We start from the raw sequence: 21,537 nt of genomic DNA on the forward strand, positions 1-21,537 counted from the left end.
TGTGCACGTCACTAGACCGACCACACAGCGATTGGGTGACCACGTACGATTTTGACAGGTTTTCTGCTTATGAAAGAATGAAGTGATACTCCAATGATCCCTTAAATTTTTAGCTACTCCTACTATGGTAATGTTGTACTGCTCCATCTGTTTCAAACCATAAGTTATTTAACTTTATCCTAATTTAAATTTATCAACCAAATTTATATAAAAAACACAAACATCTATAAGGTCAAACTAATTTTATTAGACAAATCATGAATATATATATATTATTGTGCATTTATTTAGCATTATAGATATTAATATATTTTTCATAAATTTTATCGAAATTAGACCTTCATGAGCCAACGACAGGTACTCTGTTTCGCACAGCCTAAACAGAGAGTCTGATAGCAGAGTACCTACCAGGGAACTCTGTTTCACGGGCTCTGTTTTCACTCTGGGCTTTGCCTTGCTTTGTTGCTCTCATATGGGCCAGACCAACCCTTTAACTGATTGTAGTGGACCGTTCTTAGCTTGTTATACAGTCCCTTTGAGGCACATAAACCCGAGAGAAGTTTCTGAGAAATCCAGTAAAAACCCATAACACATTACGCGACCCAACCCAACTCAACCCAACTAGTAACGTGTAAACAAATTTTTCGTTTATTTACTGCAGTCTATCTTCAATAAATACCGAGTACAATACCAATCTTCTACACACTTTCCATTACTAAAGATACATGATTTCTTGACCACAGTAATATCTACATGCACCATTCCAATCCCAATTTACCACACTTTGCAATTTTGTATGTACGAATAGTAAGTAGATGGTACTAATAATCCTTGTCGTAAATCTTAATCACCGTGACCAATGTGTGCACGGCGTGTGCGAATGCGAATCTAGAAATTCATGTCGAGCACGAGCGGCGCGTCCCCCTTCTTGACGTCAAACCTCTGCTTCTTCACCTCCCCGGCTGCGGTCGTGAGCAACACCTCGTACGTGCCGTGGAACCCCCTGAACTTGAAGTTGCCGTTGGCGTCCACCTTCCCCTTCGCGTGCGACGTCCACTCCCGCCGGAGCCCCGCGAAGCGGCTGCCGGCCTCGGTGAGCATGCCGTCGGCGTTGACGAGCTGGCCGTGGGACCTCCACATGTGTCCCTGCATGAACCCCCACAGCATGACGCCCTCGACGGCCGGGTGCGCGTACGCCTCCCTGAGCACGATCTCCAGGTCGTCGGCGCGCACGGCCTCGTCGGCGGCTGACACGTCCAGCTCCGTCACCCAGACGGGCAAGCCCGTGACGGCGAGCTTGTCCAGCGCGTCGCAGATGATGTCCCCGACGGGGTGCGTGACGTGGCCCTGGATCCCGATCCCGCCCACCGGCGCGCCCCGCCGCTGCAGGTCCGTGACCAGCGCCACGTACTTCTCCGGCGTCGCGTTGGGGTCGTTGGCGCTCTCCACGTTGTAGTCGTTCACGAACAGCGCCGGCGCCGGATCGATCGCCGCCGTCTCCCGGAACATGTGCGCGTCGACGTCGTCGCCGAGCCGCTGACGGAAGAAGGCGCCGTGGAGCATCTCGTTGTTCACCTCGTAGTGCGGGAACCGCCCGGCGTAGCGCGACACCAGGCCGCGCAGCCGGGCCTCCACGGCGGCGCGGAGCTGGTCGCCGTTGAGGGCGCGGACCCACGGCTGGACCGCGTTCTCCACCGCCCAGAAGATGCAGTGCCCGCGCACCGGCTTGCCATGCTGGTCGCAGAAGTTGATGAGCTCGTCGGCGTCGGCGTAGCTCACCTGGCCCTGGACGGCCTCCGTGTAGTACCACTTGAGCTCGTTCTCCAGCACGGCCCAGTCGAAGTGCTTGGTGAAGAAGTCCACGTACTCGGGGTTCTGGATGCCCGCCTTGGTGATGCAGGACCCGATCGGGAAGCTGTTCTGGACCTGGATCACCCGGATGTGCGCTCCGGCGACGCTAGACACGCCGTCCTCCGCCCGGTCGCTGACCTTGAGGATCACATCACGCTTGCGCACCTACAATTAAGGTTCGTTACAGTTCGATATCACAGCCGTCGATTACGAATGCAGCTAGCACACATACTGACATAGACATACCCTGTCGGCCTTCTTCCTGAGGTGCCTGAGCCTTGGGATCTTGTTCACGGCGCACACCTGCAGGTCCATGACCTTGATATCCACCCCGGCCGGCGGCCCGTGCACGTAGACCTTGGCGCAGCGCGGCGGCTCGTCGTCGTCCACCCGGAACGAGCCCTTGATTTCGCCCCACTTCCCCGGCTCGACGACGACAATGCCTCCACCGACCGGACGGTGGCCGTCCACGCGGACCTCGACGTGCACGGCATGCGAGCCCCCCTCCCCGGAGCCGGCGGCATCCACGCCGACCCACCCGGCCACCCGGTACGTGACCCATGGCTTCGGCAAGCGCGAGATCGCCCGGCACAGCCCGTCCTTCTCGTCCTTGCGGTGCGCCGCGAGGACGTACCGGCCGCTGGGCTTGCGCGCGCACCGGACGGCCTCCTCGTCGGAGTCGTCGGCGTCTGCTGTGGCTGCCAGCGCCGGAGGAAGCGAGTCCGGAGCCGGGTCCTCGGCGTGCGCGGAGAGCGTGCACGAACCGGACGGAGCCCAGCTAGCGAGGCTGTCCTCCGCGTCGCAGCGGTCCTCGACGAGGTTCATGCCAAGGTACGTCGTCATCTCCTCCTGCGCGCGACAAGAAACAAGCATATGTGTTCAGGCAATGGGGCAGAGATACATGTCGCGAGCTCAGTGTGTGTCGGAGGAGATCGCTCGCGAGCGAACGAGAACGACGATGGATTTGCTTTCGAGGACGCCATCACAGCAGTTGGAGGGGCGGCGGACAGCACAGCTCGGGAGATGCACGTAAGACATCTGTTACTCTGGATGCTTGGCTTTAAAGGAAGGAATGTTTGGAGCCAGTGACAAGTGCCTTGAACATGGGTGCATCGAGCACATCTTTGGCCACAAAACTCAAATCAAGTTGTTGTAGTTTGCAAAGAAACATGATTTCACGGGGTTGGTGACTGGTGAGCAAGCTACTCCGGATTATATACGTGACAGAACCCAAGATTGCGCACCAACTTATGTCATGTTTTCAGTTCAGGTTGTCTGGCACGCACAGCCGAGAAAGAAACATATATAATGGGATGATGAACAAATAAAGGATGTGCATTTCACTATGGCTGCAGGCATGTCGGCTGAAAATAATACAGATAAGATGGCACTAACATGTACTAGAACAGAGACCCCACACTATTAGCTCCCATGCATCTAGCACACTGCGCATACCTCAGCGAACGCCGCCATGTCAGGTTATCAACCTCGAGATGGAAAAGGAGGAGGCTGGAGAAGAGGACGCGGACACTGGATCGCGCTGATGGATCGAAGAGCTCGGGTGTTGTTTATGGTTGTGTCTCGGATGCAAAGACTGCAAGTAGTGGTGGGTATCTGTGGCATGCAAGGGTGCCGCAATTTATAAGGAGACGAGCCGACCAGGCAATCCAAGATTGCAAGTTCGTTCGGCAATCGCGTTCACCGCGGCACAAATAAAAAGTTCGAGTCGCGTGCCGAAACCCAGGCCGGCGTGGTAGAAACCCTGGAAGCTCCGATCCATGGCCAGGCCTAGCTTAGCTACCTAACTCGTATCTTTCGCCTATCTTTTGTATAACAGTCACGTTTGGGCAACGCGTACGCGGTCACGCCGGATCTCCGGGTCGTGCCGCCGACGTGCGGGGCCGGGACCGGCTGGCGGCCCACGTCTCAGAGAGACCGCTAGCTCGCTCGCCGGCTCATTATTCTGCGTTGTTAATCTGTTGCGGTAATGATCGCCGGCGACGACGACGTCCAAAAGCCATCGCCGAGTTCCGATCCTTTCCTTGGCTTTGGGAGGAGTAAAAGTTGCTCAACCCCTTCGCTCGCCGGTGGGCCAGTTGCATGGGAACGCCAATAGGATCGCGACCTTGGCTTGCCAATCAGATACGCCGATGGGCCCGTTTACATGAGCTTTAACGAGAGATCTAGCTCGTCTACTGCTACGACGACTTGCAGGTCGTTCCAGCCGCCCCGTTACTTGCACGGTCAAGGAAGAATGAAGATATCAGGTGCGAGCCCTGTCGCGTGGACGGACGGAGCAGCTGTGCATAGCACGGGGCTGGCCGGTCATGGCGTCGCGTCAAGCTACGAAAAGATGTGTGCTGTGAGGCGACGCAGCTCGCGTCATTTGCGTGCCAGCGCGCCCGAAAGCGGCGTGGCTGCAAACCCCTCTCCACCGTGTTCATTCCAGCCTCGATCTCGATCGGTCGAGCGAGCCCTCGTCATCTCGGTCGAGCGATCACGACGTACGCACGCATCCATGGATCGGATCGGAGGGAGCGAAAGATGATCGACCAGCGCGCGCGTGCGCCGCTGGCCGGTGGAATTTTCGTTCTGAACGGCACAGCCACGCTGCCGACCCAAGCAACGTCGTAATGCATGGGAGTTCTTGCCTCGGAAGCATTCAAGCGCACCCACATGTTGTGTATCCGAAAGCCATTGCGGCGGGTCGTTAATGCTTAACGAACTTTTGCATATGCAGATCGCAATGACTTTCATATCTGGCACGCCTGAATTGAATTAATAAGTTCGGCGTTATTGTTTCCTTGCGCCGTCGACCATATATCTTCAGATCCTCGAAAGGCGTTTCAGTAGACCCTAGAAGGCCTATGGTCTATGGACGATCATCTAGAAGGCCAGAGAGGTGAATTTGTCACACAAAAAATGTATCGTTTTATTGAATGCTTTCCAAGCTCGGTTCAGCTTTGTTTACCTTAATAGCCTTTCTGCCGGTCTTGTATTGGTCTCTTGCCCTTCCTCTACTCTTCATAAGGTACTCCATGAACATATACAAGTATATGTTTAGGCACGTCCATGGAAAAAAATTATGTGTTAAACGTTTTGAAAAATATGGAAAAAGTTCACTGTCACACGAACATATACAAGTATCTCAACATTATCTTTTCTTGCATTTTGATATATCTATCTATTATCTATGATATGAAAGTGTTCAAAGTTACAATATTCGTCAAGAGGGATTAGAAATTACAACATTAATCGAAAAAAGAAATGAATCTACACTATTAGATTTCATGATGGTCTAACAATTATATATCATACAATTAATAAATAAATAAATTGAAAAAAAATACTATTTTTATTTTCATATGAATTTGGAAGCAAAATGCCAAAACAAAGAGTCCATTGTAAAACATAATCAGTAAATGCCAAATTCAAATAAAATATAGAAAAGTTAGTAGTTTGATATCCATATGAATTGGGAAGAAAAATACTCAAATGAATAGTTCATGTAAAATACAGCTAACAAATAATAGTCAAATTCAATTTTTTTTAAAAAAATAGTAGTTTAATTTCCCTATGTTTTGCAAAAAAATAAATAAAATGCACGCATACATACAATTATATAATAAGCAAAGTTAATGAAGTCATCTCCTTCACTCTCTAGGTCTAGAAATTGCCATGTTAATTTGTGAAAAAGGAGGGTAATCAACATTATTTGTCAATCTATATGAGCCCAGATTGTAATCTCGTTTAACAGGGTGTTACGACTCACGACCAAAGATGGAGCACACCGACCTGCCTTCCTTCTTTCTTTTAATTTCCACACGTGATGAAGCTATAACTTTCTTTTTGTATTTTAACCCCGTTTTACATTTAGACCTCCCGGGGTAAGAATATTAGAAATGGAGTAATGGACCCCAGATACAGCATCACGCTTTTTTGCCGCCATTGATAGACAGTGTGGAGCCATATATCATTTGGTGCTGTGCCTTGCCACACTGGGGGATTACGTGGCCGGCCAATATACATGACGCCATGTGGTTTCGTGCCATTCTTTTTGAGCATTTGGGCACTAAGACATGTTTGCAGTGTTCAAATTATTCAAATCTAGAAATGACTAAGCCTTCCTCCGGCTGTCACGGGCGTGGATGGCTTGGTAGTTTGAAGTGATAAAAAATTCAGGTCATGTAACGTATTTTCCCTTATTGTTTTGATTATCAAAGCCCCCCAAAATTTTTCAAACTTGCTGAATGTGTTGTATGATGTATACAGGTTCAACTTTGAGCGTTCAGGCGCTAATATATGTTGTTATCTTCAATTTATTTAATTTTAGCAATGATTAAGCGTTACTTCTTCAGCTCTGTCATCAGCAAAGATGCAAAACGCTTCAGATTTGATTATCAAGTGGTATTTTAGTAGTAGATTTGGCATGCAGTAGCAGGCTAGCAGCTTGGTCAGTGATAAATTCTCTTGAACCTCATAATGCCTCACAAAAATATGAGAAACTGGTGGCACAACCATGTCCTAAGAAGTACCATCCAGGCCCATGAGGAGAAAACGCAGACAATATGGGTGTGTTTGGTTGGTTGTATCATTTGATTCATGTATGAAATGATTCAAAATAATAATGATCCTTTTGTTTGGTTGGGTGAATTGGACCAACTCATCCAGAATGAGGCTATCCCACTTAATACATTATTCTACTAATTAGAGTGAACTATATGGTACAAGCAAATTGGTTAAACCACCCCATCCAGGATCATCCATGCATGCATGCATGCAACTAAACACACCGTATATTTCGAACATTGACGCCGTCCGCCGGGCTCCATGGATTGAATGGAGCGACTAGCGAGTGCAAGAGAGGACATCGTCATTGAGCACTAATAAGTTGGGAGTTGCAGCAAGCTTCATGTTACGCTCGCTCCCCGCTCGGACTAACCAAAGTCCACAACCAGAATTCCGAGTCCAAGAACGTCCGATCCAACCCAAGCGAGAGAGTGTGGAAGCAGGCAGGTATCCTCCCGTCCAGCAATGAATGATTCTTGTGGCGTAGCTGCTCGAGGAGTACACGGCCAGGACAGGAGGGCCTGTACCGTACCCTTCCCAATGCACTACCTGATTGCCTGTTCTGTGAGGTCTGAGTCGCTCAAACATCCCCCGAAATGGAATGGGATCAGACCAGAACCAGATCGCATCTGGAGCTGGAGGGCAATAATGGAGACAGCCAGACAGGGCACGTCTGTGTACGGTGCAGCTCCTGTTCTCCGTCACCGCTACGCCGCTGGCGCCGGCGGGCAGCGCCGTTCTCCGTCCGCGCTGTCCGACCGCGCCGCCACAGAAGTAACCGCATGCGCGAGCGAGCGAATTATAGCCCGCGCCTCCGTTCCGTTGCCAGTCAGGGCAACAGCGGCGCCGCGCCCGCCCGCGCCGTCGATCAGCGTGTCGCGCCCGCGCCAAGGCCGTGCGACGGCGAGTCGACAGCCAGGCCCAGGCGTAACCGCCTCGTGCCTCGGATGCTCTGCGTCGCGACAAGGCAAGCCGCACCGCGGGGTCACGCGCTGGCAGGCCCCGGCGTCCGTGCAGCGCCGCAGCGAGCCCCCCTCGAAACGAAACGCTAGCGCTCCCCTTTTATAAGCGCAGGCTCATCTCCCTTCCTTCCTCGCGACTGCACCAGGCACCCACTACTTTCGCCGAGCAAACCCCAATCGTTCTTCCTCGTCTCCGGCGTCCGAGCGTGCCGCCTCGGTTGGCGCCGCCGCGAAAGGTGAGCGTCTCTGATTGATCTCTTTCTCGTTCCAGACCTGGAGGCGCGAGCGGAAGCACCTAAGTGGAGGCCGTGGTCTTTCCTCGCCGGCAAATCCTTTGTCTTAAGCTGAAAGCTTATAATGCAGTCCATATGTCAAAGCCTCCACTTTCAGAAAAAACAACTTGTATGATCGTATCATTTAATTCAATAAGTAGCAAAACGTACAAACAGAAGCATAAACTTATCAAATATCTGCATATAACTTGTCCCTTATCTTTGTCAAATTTATTAGTTCTAACCATATACGCATCAATGGCGCCAAGCTCTATGTGGATGTATTTTGCTACCGTGACAGGTAACGTGGACGGTTTTATGTATATAACTTCTTATCTTTATCCCACATTCTGATCTTAGATTTTAACGATGTGCACAGATCGGTTTGTCTTTGTCCTAATATTACTATCGATTCTGCTCTTTTTTTTTCAATAACATGCTTGTAGCTATCCCTTTGCATGTTATTAGATTTGTCCAATGATTCCTCTCCGTCTCTCACTTTGCAATAAGATCAAAACTAGTATTGGTTACATTTACTTTTTTTTGTCTGTTCTAATGATCGATGGGTATTGTGTTTTGTTTCATATTCAGTACAGCAGATCGTTCTTCACCGATATGGTCACCCATCGTCATTCTTTTTTTTTTAATCTTTTCACTAATAAATTCACTTATGTCAAAAAAAAAAGAGATGGTTAGAACTTAGATGAAAAAGGGGAGAGAAAGATAAGGGGTTATATGCATAAAACTGTCCACATCACCTATTATGATGGAAAAATACATCTATGTAGTGTACATGTAACTGTATATGCACAAATTTCATAAGTTCATGCATATGTTTGTATGTTTTGTTACTTATTGTACCAAAGTGATACAATCATACAAATTAATGTATGGAGGTGCAATTTACTCGTGGGTTCTTTTTTTAACAAAAACTTAAGGTTCAGTTGTTAACAGTAGATGTTCGTCATTACTGATCAGGCTGTAGGTAGCTGGCTGAGAAGAAATTAAAAAATCAATGGATTTTGAGGTGAAAGTGGTCGAGTCATCATTTGTAGCACCGAGCGAGCCGACACCGAGGAAGGGGCTCTGGATGTCTTCCCTGGACCTCCCGATGGCCAACAGAGGCCACACACCAACATTCTACCTGTTCCACTCAAACAATGCCGCGTCCGCGTCCGATTTCTTCGACGCCGCCCGGCTCAAAGCGGCAATGGCCAAGGCCTTGGTGGCCTTCTACCCGCTCGCTGGCCGCCTCGGCGTCGACAGCAGCGGTAGGATACAGATCGACTGCAACGGTGAGGGTGCACTCTTCGTTGTCGCTCGCTCTGACGTCACCGTTGACGAGATCAAAGACGTCAAGCCGTCGCCGGAGCTAAGGAGGCAGCTTGTTCCACGCATTGAGCCATCGTCTGTTGTAATGGGCGTACAGGTCCACAACTTCTCCAATATTAGTGCTTCCATGCTTCCTCGTATGTCAGTTTACATTTGCACATGATGTCTGTGTTGTGTCGATGCATGCTTGCAGGTGACGTTCTTCAAGTGCGGAGGGGTGGCGCTAGGGATGGCCCTCCACCACGTCTCCATCGACGCCATGAGCGCGTTCCACTTCTTCCAGACTTGGTCGGCCTTCTCCAGGAACGGCGACAGCGCTGCCGTGGAGCTCCCCTGCCACGACCGCACCCTCCTCCCCGCGCGGTCCCCGCCCACCATCCACCCCGACGCTCTCTCAACGTTCTACCCCAAGCTTGCCTTCTCCGACCCGCCGGGACCTATCGCCGGCGAAGTCTTCGCCATCTCCAAGGACCAAGTCGCCTCCCTAAAGCGCCTTTGCGGCGGCGCGAGCACTTTCTGCGCCGTGAGCGCCCTCGTCTGGCAGTGCACGTGCATCGCACGGCGCCTTCTGCCGTATTCCGTGGCGCGCCTCACCTTCCCGGTCAACATCCGGCGCCGGGTGAAGCCGCCCCTCCCGAAACGCTACTTCGGCAACGCGTTGGTCAGGGTAGGCGTCGCCGCCGCGGCGGGGGATATCGCGTCGGAGGCGCCGGCATCCGTCGCCGGCCGCATCGGCGGCGCCATCGACCGGATGGATGACGAGCTGGTTCGGTCCGCTGGTTCGGTCCGCGATCGACTACTACGAGACGGCGGAGATGGTTCAGCTGACCCCTGGTTGGCTCCCCTCATGCCGCCTTTAGTCCTGTCCCGCCAAGTGGGTCCCCAAGTGGGTGCAGGGTGATTGGTGGTAAGTTTAGGCGGTTTTAACCCCTAATGTGGGCCCTCCAATCCGTGTGCTTGCTCCCGATTGGTTGAGAGTGTGTTTCCTTGCTCTTTGAGGTGTGTTGTCTCTCCTAATGGACCTGCATACAAATATTCACTAACACTTGTAAAACTCGTTAGTAATAACTCCTACTACTACTATTGATGTTCGTCTTTTATGTGTTTATGAAGAAGTTGATGGTCTAGATTTGGTACTTAAGAGCCGTCAACACTCTTCCCCCTTGAAGTCCAGGAGGGAATATTTATAGTCTTCAACAGGCGGTGGCTCTGGGTCAATATCGATGAAAAAAACTCTAAACATCATCGTAGACTTCATGCTGAAGAAACGGGAGGCCAGCCGGGCTCAAGAATGGGCCAGGCCGATCGGCCTGGGTCCTTTTTGGCCCTCCTGGTCCTCTCCTTCCTCATGCTGACTTCCCTCAACGACCCATGTCCAGATATCCATTAAGCTCTTTATGCAAAACCCCTTGATTATATCGTATTTCCTGCCAAAATACAATATTCTCCAAAATACAACACATATACAATAATGGGGTTATTTCAAGTACCAAGTGGCGGGTTAGTATAAGATTAAGCATAAAAACACTAGTTAAATAGCACTAAAAGTGTGTCAATGACGAGTGTCAACACTAATACATCACATCACTTTGCAGCTTACTTGACCTTTGAAATTTATGAGTTTAATTATTAAATGGGCCTAGCCTGATAAAATCTAGCAGACTCACAAATAAATACGGTTGGCGCAAGTATATTGTAATTATCTAATAGTCAGTCTCATGCATTGGCAGCTAATCTTGAGATGACTTATTAAACAATACATACAATGAATGGGTTGTCTTTTTAAGTTGTCTCGTAGTAATTCTATTTGTTCATAGGAAAAAAAGAAATATTACGAGTTGCATGACAATCACAACAAGTACAATGATGTAGTAGTTATCTTGTAGTCCTAAAATTTGGCTTATGAGACGGTTATTTCATGAAATAATGATCTCTTTCTCCCCCCTCCACATCAAGAAAATTTCTATGTAACACTACATGAGACAACCTATAAGACCGTTGAGGTGTAGCAATGTACTTGTTCTTTGGCTTCACAACTGGGAGAGACCAGCAGGAACTTAAACATTTTCAAAAATAACAATTGTCAATTTGTTAGGCAATTAGGAAAATTATCTCGTCCTAAATCAAATAGTCTGGTTGCATTTGACAAAAAACATGATGGTGAACGTACCCAATAACGCAAACTACCCGTGCTATTCTCTTATTCCCTTTTTGCAATGGTACTTCCCAACTTGCCAAATCCATGACCTTTGCAGTTTTATTTTGCAAAGACTCTTTTGAACACCAGAGCTAGGAACATATTAAGCAAAAAAAAAAGAATTGTCCGTTGGAATGCAAGATTCATGATAAATATCTTACATTAGTTGTGTGGAATGGGCACCTTCATGTTTTGGAGCATACTTGGCGGCAATATATGTCTATAATAGGCTGCATCGCCTCAAGAAAGTCAAGGGTTACTACAAGCATGACGAGCTATGGAAGCATAGTGTGTAAAGGTAGACTGTGACAGAACTTGCATACAAATCAAGCAGGGGCAAACAACAAATGGGCACAATTAAAAAAGTAAAGAACATTTTTCATGCATAAGCACTTGCGAAAATCCATCCTCTCTAAATACTCACAAAATTGCAAGAGGAAGCATTTAGCCACGTTGACCTTCACTAAGCTTCTATACTTATGATAGATATACTAAGATAATAGAAAATCTAAGAGTTTTGATTTTATATTTATGATTAATTTTGTAGAAAAATCATAATTCATAACATGAATAATATAGTGTTTTGCTACTCCTATATTGTAGGACACAAACTAAAGAGATCAACTAAAGAAACAATAAACTTCTTGTCATTAAAACACTCATTATCCATAAGAGCTACCAAACATGACTGAACAGATACCTACTACTAATATAACTAATACTACATCATTCCACTTATGGGCCGAGAGACCGCCATCAAAAGTATAAGTACGAAAGGGGTGAATATACCGTATTTCATTCCCACGGAACTGATAGATTGCTCACATCTCATGTTTTCTGAAACTCCATGCTTACTGCACTACGATCCTCGGCTCAAACTTGCCCGGTCATTAGTGGAAGCAGACAATTGATGATGTTGCTAGTGGATAATGGACCGGAAAGAAGACAAGACATGATTAGAGTGAAAATATAGTGTGATTGCATTAGAGACTATCAAGCAATGATGAGAGGAATCTTACCCAGATCACAAAGGTAGTAAACATGAGGAGGCATGCATTTGGATTGTCTTTAGATGTTGAATCTCATGTGTCTTTTCTCCTGATAGTTTGCATTTGTTCCCATCCAAGCAAATCAATGCTTCCCGCAAGTTTTAGTCATGTCATTACTAGTACATTATAGCGGATTTGCTCCTTATCAGGTGACTGAGATTTTGTGTTTGTGTTGTGAGCCATCGGATCAGATGGACGTCTGCCATTGATTCTTTGTTAGTTGTTAATTCGGGTCCGCTTCTGATTATTTGTCCACCTGTTTCAACATTATCAGGGTTCGGCTTTTGTTTTAGCATGATGGTCAGGCTTCATTTTGGCATCACTTCGATGGGTTGTTGCCGCCGCTACCCTCACGCACCCCGCTCGGCTGATCCCCATCGCCAGCGCTGCCGCATGGACCAGCGTGACCACTTCATCATCCTCGTACCGCCCGATTCATATCTCGTTGTCAGCGACCAGCCCCAGCAGCGTAGGGGTTTGGCTTCTCCCAGCACACACCCTGCGGTGTGAGGCAGATTGCCACGCTGAGCCTTGCTGGTTGCTGCTGTACTTTTCTGTTGTTGCTGTGTAACTGCATTTGGATTACTGTTTGATTTGTGTCACATTTAGCTCAATTTGTGTTTGATTTTGAGCTTTTTTGTTCATTTTGTGGAAGCGTATGATTTGACTTGTAACCTTGTAACCTGGTAAGATTTGATTCAGGGATTGTAGTATACTAGAGTTTGATTTGGGAATCAATTTTCCCCTGAGTCGTCGCCACTTGCTGATGCAGATCATAGGGTTATTATTCTTTTGTGTTGCAGAGCTGTCTAGTTATTGGTTGGTGGTGTGCTCTTGTGTTTGTGGAAAAAACTATGAAGGAACTGACATGTGTTAGGTTGTAGTTGTGTGTGGGTGTGATCTTTATTGAATTATTGTGCTCTACCAATCACAAATCTTTTGCTTGGCTGCAAACTCCATTCCAGGCGCGCGGCGCGCACTTTATCACGGATCCTTCTGTGGCGTGCGATTAGCATTTTATTTTCATTTTATTTCTGGGTTAGGTTAGTTATCATCCCATATCTCAAACAGTACTAGTAAACTGAATGCTGTAATTTCTTCCCTGATGCCTATCATGTTATCTGACCTGCTGCTCCATTCTTGTTTATGTATTGTCTGTCTAAAAGTGGTAAATTGACCACGACACTTTTTTGGCAGATATTGTAGCTAATTGCAGTGATCTATGCTTTACTTATGTACTATAGCAGTGCCTCTAGTAACTGGTGGACTAATTGAACTCTAAACAATCCCTTTAGATTTCATTTTGGATTTGGTGTGTACTGAAATCTAAACAATCCTTTTAGACTTTATTTTGAAATGGGTGAGTATTCTTAGCTTTGCTACTCAAGCACATAGCTTCAAGATGTGCTTAGATTCCTTTTGCACGTGGGTGTGACTTGCTCTTAAGGCTTGGATGGATGATGGCTTCTCTAGAGATGACCCCTTTGTAGATAGGATCTAAGTGATATTATTTGTCATGGACACCACCTAGAAATGGACAGTTTCATTCTAACTATAGGGATGGGGAGAAGAGATATATTTAACATCCCAGATGAGATATAATTGGAGATAATATTGTTTCTGGTACAAAAGTTCCTATATTAATGGGAAATGCCCTACCTTTGAGTGCGGTTAAATAATGTCATTATTTTTTCCAATCAGAAATCTGAATGTTTCTTAGCAGCTGTTAGGCAACTAATAATGCAATATGAAACAATTATAAAAACATCTTTTGATTATTGTAGTGTGATTCTTTTTCCAAGTTTAGGAACTGATCTGGTGTATTCCCTTGTGTTCTTAATATTGGAATTATGTTCGTTTGAGCATGCTTGTATAATTGTTATGTGCTAAAATGACTACAGTTCTCTTAAATTTGTGATTTCTTTTATTTATTTGTACAATTATGCTATCAACTGAGCAAAACTTATATATTATTATTCATATCTATCAACCCATCATATTTGTGCTCTACTATACATTATCCGGAGAAATTCTAATAGGAAGCTTGATATTCTCTGTAAACAATCCTCTATGCTCTTCTGCTGTGATGTCCGTGCTAAAATTTAGAGTAAGTTAGGACCGATTAATCATGCTCGGGAAATAAAAAATATTTAGTAGTACTGAAAATCAGAGAAATGAATATGCTAATTGTCCTTATTTCACCATATAAAGACGTCACACGATCTTGCATGTTCTCAAGGAAAAAACGTTTGCTTACATTTCTTATTGGCTTGATGGTGTCCTAAAGGTTGTCGTTACTCCTATTGGAATGACAATGACATGAGCATATTTTCCATCGGTTACTTCATAACATTTTCTAATTAATTTTTTATCTAGGTAAAGTTCAAAGGCTAGCCATATATGACAAAAAAAGAATGTGTGTTAATAATGTGAGTCAATAGAGTTGAGCAAATTGGGACTGATTAAGGGCATTTTTATTTCCCTCCTAGATTATATAAGCTGGATTATGGTTTACTAGTCCATCAACCCGTGCTCCTGCACGGGCTAATATTTTTAGAATCTATTGTATTTAAAAATTATTTAGAAATTAAACTCCTAACTAATAATCAAAATTGATTACCTACTACTCTCTTATTTTTTCAATACATCAACATAATACTTATTTAGATACGTACCTATCTTTGTCCAGTTGTGATTGATTTTTAATTAATAATTACTCTATGCACTTTTTCATCCATATTCATACCTTTTCCATTTTTTATCATACCTCCAATCCTCCATATATTATGTTTAGCATACAAATCAATATTTTTTATCGATTCCTCACATACATGTATAAATGGTCTAAATGGTGACACTCACCATGTGTATATACTTTAACTTAGTATTTTTATATTAACAATGACATAAATAGGTAATTTAGAATCATATATTAGTTTACTTTTTAACATTTTTGTATGATGCACATGAAGATAATTAGATTAATATTTAGGTGTTTAATTTAGGTTATTTTTAATAACAACATACGTAGGTAATATAGATAAAATTTTAGAATGACATTTTAATTTATGCTTTATAATAATATGCATTAGTAAATTGGATGAAGATTATGGGGTTACTTTAGGTTATTTTTTGTAATAGCTAAGCTCGGTAATTTAGATATAGGTTTAGAGCTCATTTTTGAATATTTTCACAATGATAGTAGTGGGTAACTTTTTAGAAAATATAATAGATTAATAGCTATGATTATTAGAGTTTACATGATTGGTGTTTGATGTTTTTTATTTTTATGAGAATTTGTCTCTTTTTCTAGCTTGTCTCGTGGTAACTAATTCGGAGTCTCCAATGGAAAAAAATAAGACGACATTGCTAAAAAATATTACCATAAGGTACCTCTCGTTTGTTAAATATTCGAACGCAATACTTATATAGATATATACTTATTATCTTTATCCAATTGTGATAGATTTTAGTTAGTAATTATTCTATAATATTTTCATTCACATTTATAATATTTAACTTTTTACTTTGCATCGCAGGTATGCGCTTGAATTTGTTTAATGAACCCTAAGTTTGTCATACAATTTTAACATAGAAATCTATATTCTCATCACTTCCTCTATATCTTTATAAATGGTGACACACATCATGCGTATAGACCTTATAGATGATTTAGAATCATATATTGTTGTATATTTTAATTAAGGTTATTTGATTCAAACGTAGGGTTATCATATTATTTTTAATAATGGCATGTGTGGGTAATATAGATTCAAATTTAACGGGTTACTTTAAGTTTTTAAGTAATAGTGGTGGGCAATTCGATTGCAAATTAGGGGTTTATTTTAAATATTGTTTATAATGGCATAAGTGAGTAATTTTGATGAATATTAGGGGTTACTTTAGTTTATTTTATACAATGGCAAAGGTGGATAATTTATATATAGATTTAGGGGGTTACTTTAGGCTATTTTCATAATGGCATAGGCGGTATTTTTTTAGAAAACATAATAGATCCTATCGCTATGATGATTTGAATCTATCAATTGATGGTCGGATGTTTTGTTTTTTTTTGAGAATTTCTAGGATTTCTCTCCTTTTCTAAAGTGTCCACCTAGAAATTCTAGGTGGTTTCACCTGGAGACTTCAAAAGGAGCCTCCAATTAGTAATGGTAAGATGGGTAGTAGGGTCAAAGACCATCTGGGATAAAAATAATCTGAAATACACTACACATAGGTAGCTTATTTCACATTATTCATGATCTTGAGTAATCTTTTACCATATTACTCATACCTATAATCCAACTTATATAATCTAAAGGGATTATAGTCTGAAACAAACAGGATCTAATCCTATTAGAAAAAATAATCACTACGCAGGAGCAGTGATATATAGAGAACACCCACCAGTACAGTTTTACTACAAAACGAGGAATAGCTCGTTGACTTTATTCATCACCACCAATAATTCTTAAGGAGTACAATACCTTAAGTTTCTCTTACAATACCCAGTAATCATAGAAATGTAAAATTACGGAGTGCTTTCTGTTTGCGGTACATATCTTTCGCACTCCGTAGGATCAAATCAATGTATATGTAGTGTGTATGCATCGGTATAATTAACTAGGACCTTTGTTTCAAGGCAGTATATGATAACTAGGGAGTGGCAGCGGTGATCGTCAAAGGTTCATGTCCAGCACGAGAGGGGTGTCCCCTTTCTCCACGGAGAAGGTCTTGTGCACCTTCCCCGTCGCCGTGGCGAGCTGCACGACGTACGAGCCGTGGTACCCCCTGAACTTGAAGTGGCCGGCGCTGTCGATGTGCCCGCGCGCGTGCGACGTCCACTCCCTCCGGAGATCCACGAACCTGCAGGTGCAGAACACAAAGTGCACGTCAGCCACCGATAATCAGTAGGCCAAATTCGATTCTTTGTGCTGCGATTTGGGGTTCGAGAATCGGTAATGGAGAGTCGGTTAGTTTGATTTGCGACTGGCCTTTCGCCGGCGTCGTTGACGGTGCCGTCGGAGTTGACGAGGCAGGCGTCCTGGCGCCACATGTGTCCCTGCATGAACCCCCAGAACACGACGCCCTCGACGGCCGGGTGCGCGTACGCCTCCCGGAGCACGACCTCGAGGTCCTCGGCGCGGAGGTCGACGTCGGACTCGCACACGTCCAGCTCGGTGAGCCAGACGGGGAGGTCGGTGGCGGCGGAGAGCTTGTCGAGCGCGTCGCAGATCACCTCCCCGACGGGGTTCGTGACGTGCCCCTGCAGGCCGATCCCGCCCACGGCCGCGCCCTTCTGCTGCAGCGCCGCGATCTGCTCGATGTACTTCTCCGGCGTCGCGTTGGGGTCGCTCCCGCCCTCCACGTTGTAGTCGTTGACGAACAGCGTGGCCCCCGGGTCCAGCCGCGCCGTCTCCCGGAACATGAAGGCGTCGATGTCGTCGCCGAGCCGGCTCCGGTAGTAGCTCCCGTGGAGCATCTCGTTGTTCACGTCGTAGTGAGGGAACCGGCCGGCGTAGCGGGTGAGGAGGCTCTGGAGGCGTTCCTGGACGGCGGACTTGAGCTGGTCATCGTCGAGGTTCTTGACCCACTGCTGGACGGTGTTCTCGACGGCCCAGAAGATGCAGTGGCCCCGCACCGGCTTGCCGTGCTGGTCGCAGAAGTCGAGGAGCGCATCGGAGTCGGCGTAGTTGAGCTGCCCCTGCTGCGCCTCCGTGTGGTACCACTTGAGCTCGTTCTCGAACACGGCCCAGTCGAAGTGCTTGGTGAAGAAGTCCACGAAGGCCGGGTTCTGGATGACGCTGGGGTTGATGCACGCCCCGAACGGGAAGCTGCTGTCCATCTGAAACACCCGGACGGACGCGCCGGAGATGCCCGACGCCGCGCTGCCGAAGTTGAGGACGACGTCGCGCTTGCGCACCTGCAGCACGCAGAAGCTCACGTCACGTGTGCTGCAAATCGCCATCCATCCATCTCGATCGACCGATCAATATGCTCATTAGTGAACGGGTAGACTTTTTGAAAAAATCCTGTTTGGTGTGGCGGCAGCGAGCATGCGAATGTCCTTTTCGCGGCGAGTTAAGTGACTAGTGCCTATCGACGAGGTCACCCACCAAACAGACGTAAAGTTCCATGATCGCTCGCTCACTCACTCACCTTGTCAGTCTTCCTCCTGAGCTTCCTGAACCGCGCCCTGCGGTCGGTGGCGTAGACCTGGAGGTCCATGACCTTGACGTCGACGCCGGCGGGCGCGCCCTGCACGTACACGGCGGCGGCGCACGGGCTCTTCTTGAGCCGGAACGCGCCCTTGATCTCCGTCCACCTTCCAACCTCGGCGCACACCGCGCCGCCCTTCACCACGCACTCGTCGTCTAGCCGGAGGTTGACGCACACCGCGTGGCCGCCGGCCCCCTCCTCCGCGGTGGTGGCGGCGCCGCCCCCGAGGCTGATCCACCCGGAGACGCGGTACGTGACCCGGGGCTTCAGCGCGCCCTTGATCGCCTGGCGCAGGCCGTCCGTCTCGTCGGCGCGGCCCGACGCAAGGATGTACCGGCCGCTGGGCCTGTAGTCCTCCGCCACGTCGTTGATCGTCTCCGTCGGCACCTTGGCCGGCTCCTCCTCGTGCACCGACAGCGCCGTGCACGAGCCCACCGGCGCCCAGCCGGCCAGCCCGTCCTCCAGGGCGCTGTTCTCGATCAGGTTCACGTCGAACACCACCTCCTGCTCGTACAATGCAAATGTGAGTGAGGCAATTGCATTGGCACACTGAATACAGAACTGTATGACATATACTGCTACTGCTACTGATTTACTGAACATTGTACGTACCTGAGTGCAGGCCATGGCACACTGGATCAGAGGAAGGATTGAAGGAAAGAAGCCAAGAAGGTGATCGCTAATAAGGGCTAGTTTGGTGGGAAAACTTGTTCGCTGTCGATTGGGTTGCGATGGCCAAGGACCACGGCGGCTCACCTTATATAAAGGCCCGATGGGTCGCTCGTCAGGATCACCACGAAATGGTTGTAAAGCGCACCGAACGCCAAGACGTCGTGCGAACTCGAAGCAACCACCACAGACAGGCATGTCTCTCTCTCAGTGTGCTCCTGCTTTTGAGTAACAGTAAAGAATGCGCAAGATGCCCCCGTCTCGCCGGGGCTCCGGGTGCGCTTGCGGCTGGCGAGTGGAGCCCGGCGGCGGCGTGGCCGGCCTGTCAGCGGCGGGCTGGGCCGGCGGTGGAGTAGACGTACAACACCCGGGGGTGTGGCCGTTCCGATTAATTGGATGCTGCTCTTTGTAGTAAGGATCGTTTTTTTTTTTCCCCCTAAGTGGAGTAAGCACCATTACCAACACTGCAAGCGTCTGCCAAGGCAAGGGTCCGTGCTTTTCTTGGCTTCGGGAAGAGACAAATAAAAGCGATTGGTTTGGCTTGTTAAGTCCGGAGATTCTGATGGTCTCGACGGATCCATCTCCAGATTTGTCAGCACTCGTCATCTCTGGACTCGAGAGTACTGGTCTGACGTTAACCGATCAATGAATTATCCAATGCCGCTGTAAACATGCTATCGTGTCATGTTGTACAGTTTACCAAGAAATGTGGTAGCAGCTGCAACGGCATGCACAGCTAGCAGTAGCACCAACGTTGGACCTGTTCGTGGCACAAGATCCGTCAGAGTGAGACGTGTCCAACTTGCAGCCGCCCCACGACAACGAGGAAAATGGAGGACATGGTCTTAGGCGTAGGGAGTCGAAATACAAAGCTTCAAGGCACGAACATCGGCTAAAAGCGGCGAGGTCGGTTGACATATCGTGCTGTTTAAAACGCATGCAAATCTAGGAGAACCACAAACACAGAGAGAGCCAGTAGCAGCTAAGCTACCTCTGGTGTGTGGACATGGATCCTTCTCGAATCTTAAGTGCCCAATGGCGGCCTGCGCATGCATGCAAATTCGGATCATTCTTGGTGGCCCAAGGAAGCAAAGGGAGTAAAAAAATTACGAGGAACAGAGAAGAAGCCGGGTTCAGCGTGCATGCAGAGCGTGTGCTCCTCCGCCTTGGGATTGGGATCGGTCACGTTTGTTCAGTGTGGAACGTGGTGCCCTCACGGAGAGGAAAGGCAGCGAAACGGCCCTCTAAAGCTACGCATGTGAATTGCCGCGTATGGCCCATGACAAACCGAACATCACGTCAAATTTAAAAATGTAATGAATTAGTCGCATGGATTTGAAAAAGAAAGGAAAATAGATATGGGCTCACCACCTTTCGGCATGATGGAGCGATTTGGGCCTCCCTCTCCTCACCTAGGCTGTTATCGGGCTGGTATATGTACTGAATTTGGACACAGAAATTAAACTCTCAAATTCATCATCATGAGTCATGACCCAAGATTAAAATGGGCACGTGATGCAGAGGCTATCCGCCTATCCGTCCATTCATCGGAGAGAAAAATCCTTATTTGACACAAAAAAAAAGCTCAATTTATTTCTCAACTTCGAGAATTTTTCTCTCCCCTGTGTAGCATTGAGTTCTAACTTTCATTACTTTTTCCATATTTTCATCACTTTCGTAAGTTAAGTCGGGCGAAATGACCTCCAAATCATCTCTAAAACAGTTCTAATGATAAAACAAATGGAAGTGAATCCATTTTTCTTTAAAAACAAACTTGTACCTTTGCAATTTAAAATTAAAATTCACCAAATAATTTTGAAATTTATTTAAATTTTTATGGCACCAAAATAATTTTAAAATTAGGGTAAATAACTAGTATTCCTCACGTTGGATGCAATAATTTATAAAGTTATTTCCTAGCATAGGTTACACAGATAGTTATGAAGAAAATGAAATTTGAGAAATTTTTGAACAAACTTCAATAGCTATTTATAACTTATAATGGACAATAGTTTTATAAATTACTAGATCCCAAGTGAGGAATATTAGTTAATTTTTTCATATTTTTTTGGAAAGTATGTGCCACAAAATTGCATGATTTTCAAAAGTATCCTAATTTGTTAAATTTTAATTTTAAAACTATAAGGTACATGCATATTATTAATAAAAAGGGTTCATCTTCGTTTGTTTTATTGCTAAAAAATAAAGATTTTTAGAGGTGATTTGGATGTCATTTCCTATGACTTAACAAAGAGAAGTGACGGACATATCAAATATGGAATGTAAGTTAGACTTGTGTCAAATAAGGTTGGAAAAAAATTAAGGGCCAAGAAAATAATTGAATTATCTTTAGGTGTCAAGTAAGAATTCTTCTCTTTATCTAAACATCTGAACTTTGTTTTCAAAAGTTCTAAGAA

The 21,537-nt window shown here is 46.3% G+C and overlaps 2 protein-coding genes and 1 pseudogene across 3 annotated transcripts; 1 reads left to right on the plus strand and 2 right to left on the minus strand.

Moving 5' to 3' along the window:
- Positions 1 to 628: 628 nt before the first annotated feature.
- LOC101779359 (anti-sigma-I factor RsgI6) lies at positions 629 to 3,437 on the minus strand. 2 transcript variants are annotated; one of them, XM_004967976.3, is made up of 3 exons: positions 3,307 to 3,437; positions 2,098 to 2,700; positions 629 to 2,016 (listed from the first exon to the last, which is right to left on the minus strand). In XM_004967976.3, exons 1-3 carry the CDS (start codon positions 3,322 to 3,324, stop codon positions 889 to 891), a joined length of 1,749 nt encoding a protein of 582 aa, XP_004968033.1. In that variant the 5' UTR covers positions 3,325 to 3,437; the 3' UTR covers positions 629 to 888. The 2 variants fall into 2 exon arrangements, with proteins under 2 accessions (XP_004968033.1, XP_004968032.1); XM_004967975.2 differs by lacking the exon at positions 3,307 to 3,437 and having other exon boundaries at positions 2,098 to 2,947.
- Positions 3,438 to 8,531: 5,094 nt separating this feature from the next.
- On the plus strand, positions 8,532 to 9,898 carry LOC101778952 (annotated as a pseudogene).
- Positions 9,899 to 16,647: 6,749 nt separating this feature from the next.
- Positions 16,648 to 19,192, minus strand: LOC101778541 (anti-sigma-I factor RsgI6). The gene is made up of 4 exons (XM_004967974.2): positions 19,064 to 19,192; positions 18,392 to 18,955; positions 17,227 to 18,155; positions 16,648 to 17,098 (listed from the first exon to the last, which is right to left on the minus strand). The coding sequence occupies exons 1-4, from the start codon at positions 19,076 to 19,078 to the stop codon at positions 16,912 to 16,914; spliced, it is 1,695 nt and encodes a 564-aa protein (XP_004968031.1). The 5' UTR covers positions 19,079 to 19,192; the 3' UTR covers positions 16,648 to 16,911.
- Between the last annotated feature and the right edge of the window lie 2,345 nt (positions 19,193 to 21,537).

The sequence above is a fragment of the Setaria italica genome, chromosome V (assembly GCF_000263155.2).
Source record: "Setaria italica strain Yugu1 chromosome V, Setaria_italica_v2.0, whole genome shotgun sequence".
In the NCBI taxonomy this organism is placed as follows: Eukaryota; Viridiplantae; Streptophyta; class Magnoliopsida; order Poales; family Poaceae; genus Setaria; species Setaria italica.

What these genes read in the sequence shown, in the direction of transcription:
- LOC101779359 (XM_004967975.2), bottom strand. Translation starts at nt 2,724, where the DNA reads ATGCTTGTTTCTTGTCGCGCGCAGGAGGAGATGACGACGTACCTTGGC. An exon ending in TCAGGAAGAAGGCCGACAGG is followed by an intron (nt 2,017 to 2,097) that starts GTATGTCTATGT and finishes CCTTAATTGTAG; the next exon opens with GTGCGCAAGCGTGATGTGAT.
- LOC101778541 (XM_004967974.2), bottom strand. An exon ending in TCAGGAGGAAGACTGACAAG is followed by an intron (nt 18,156 to 18,391) that starts GTGAGTGAGTGA and finishes TGCGTGCTGCAG; the next exon opens with GTGCGCAAGCGCGACGTCGT. An exon ending in GTCAACGACGCCGGCGAAAG is followed by an intron (nt 17,099 to 17,226) that starts GCCAGTCGCAAA and finishes CTGCACCTGCAG; the next exon opens with GTTCGTGGATCTCCGGAGGG.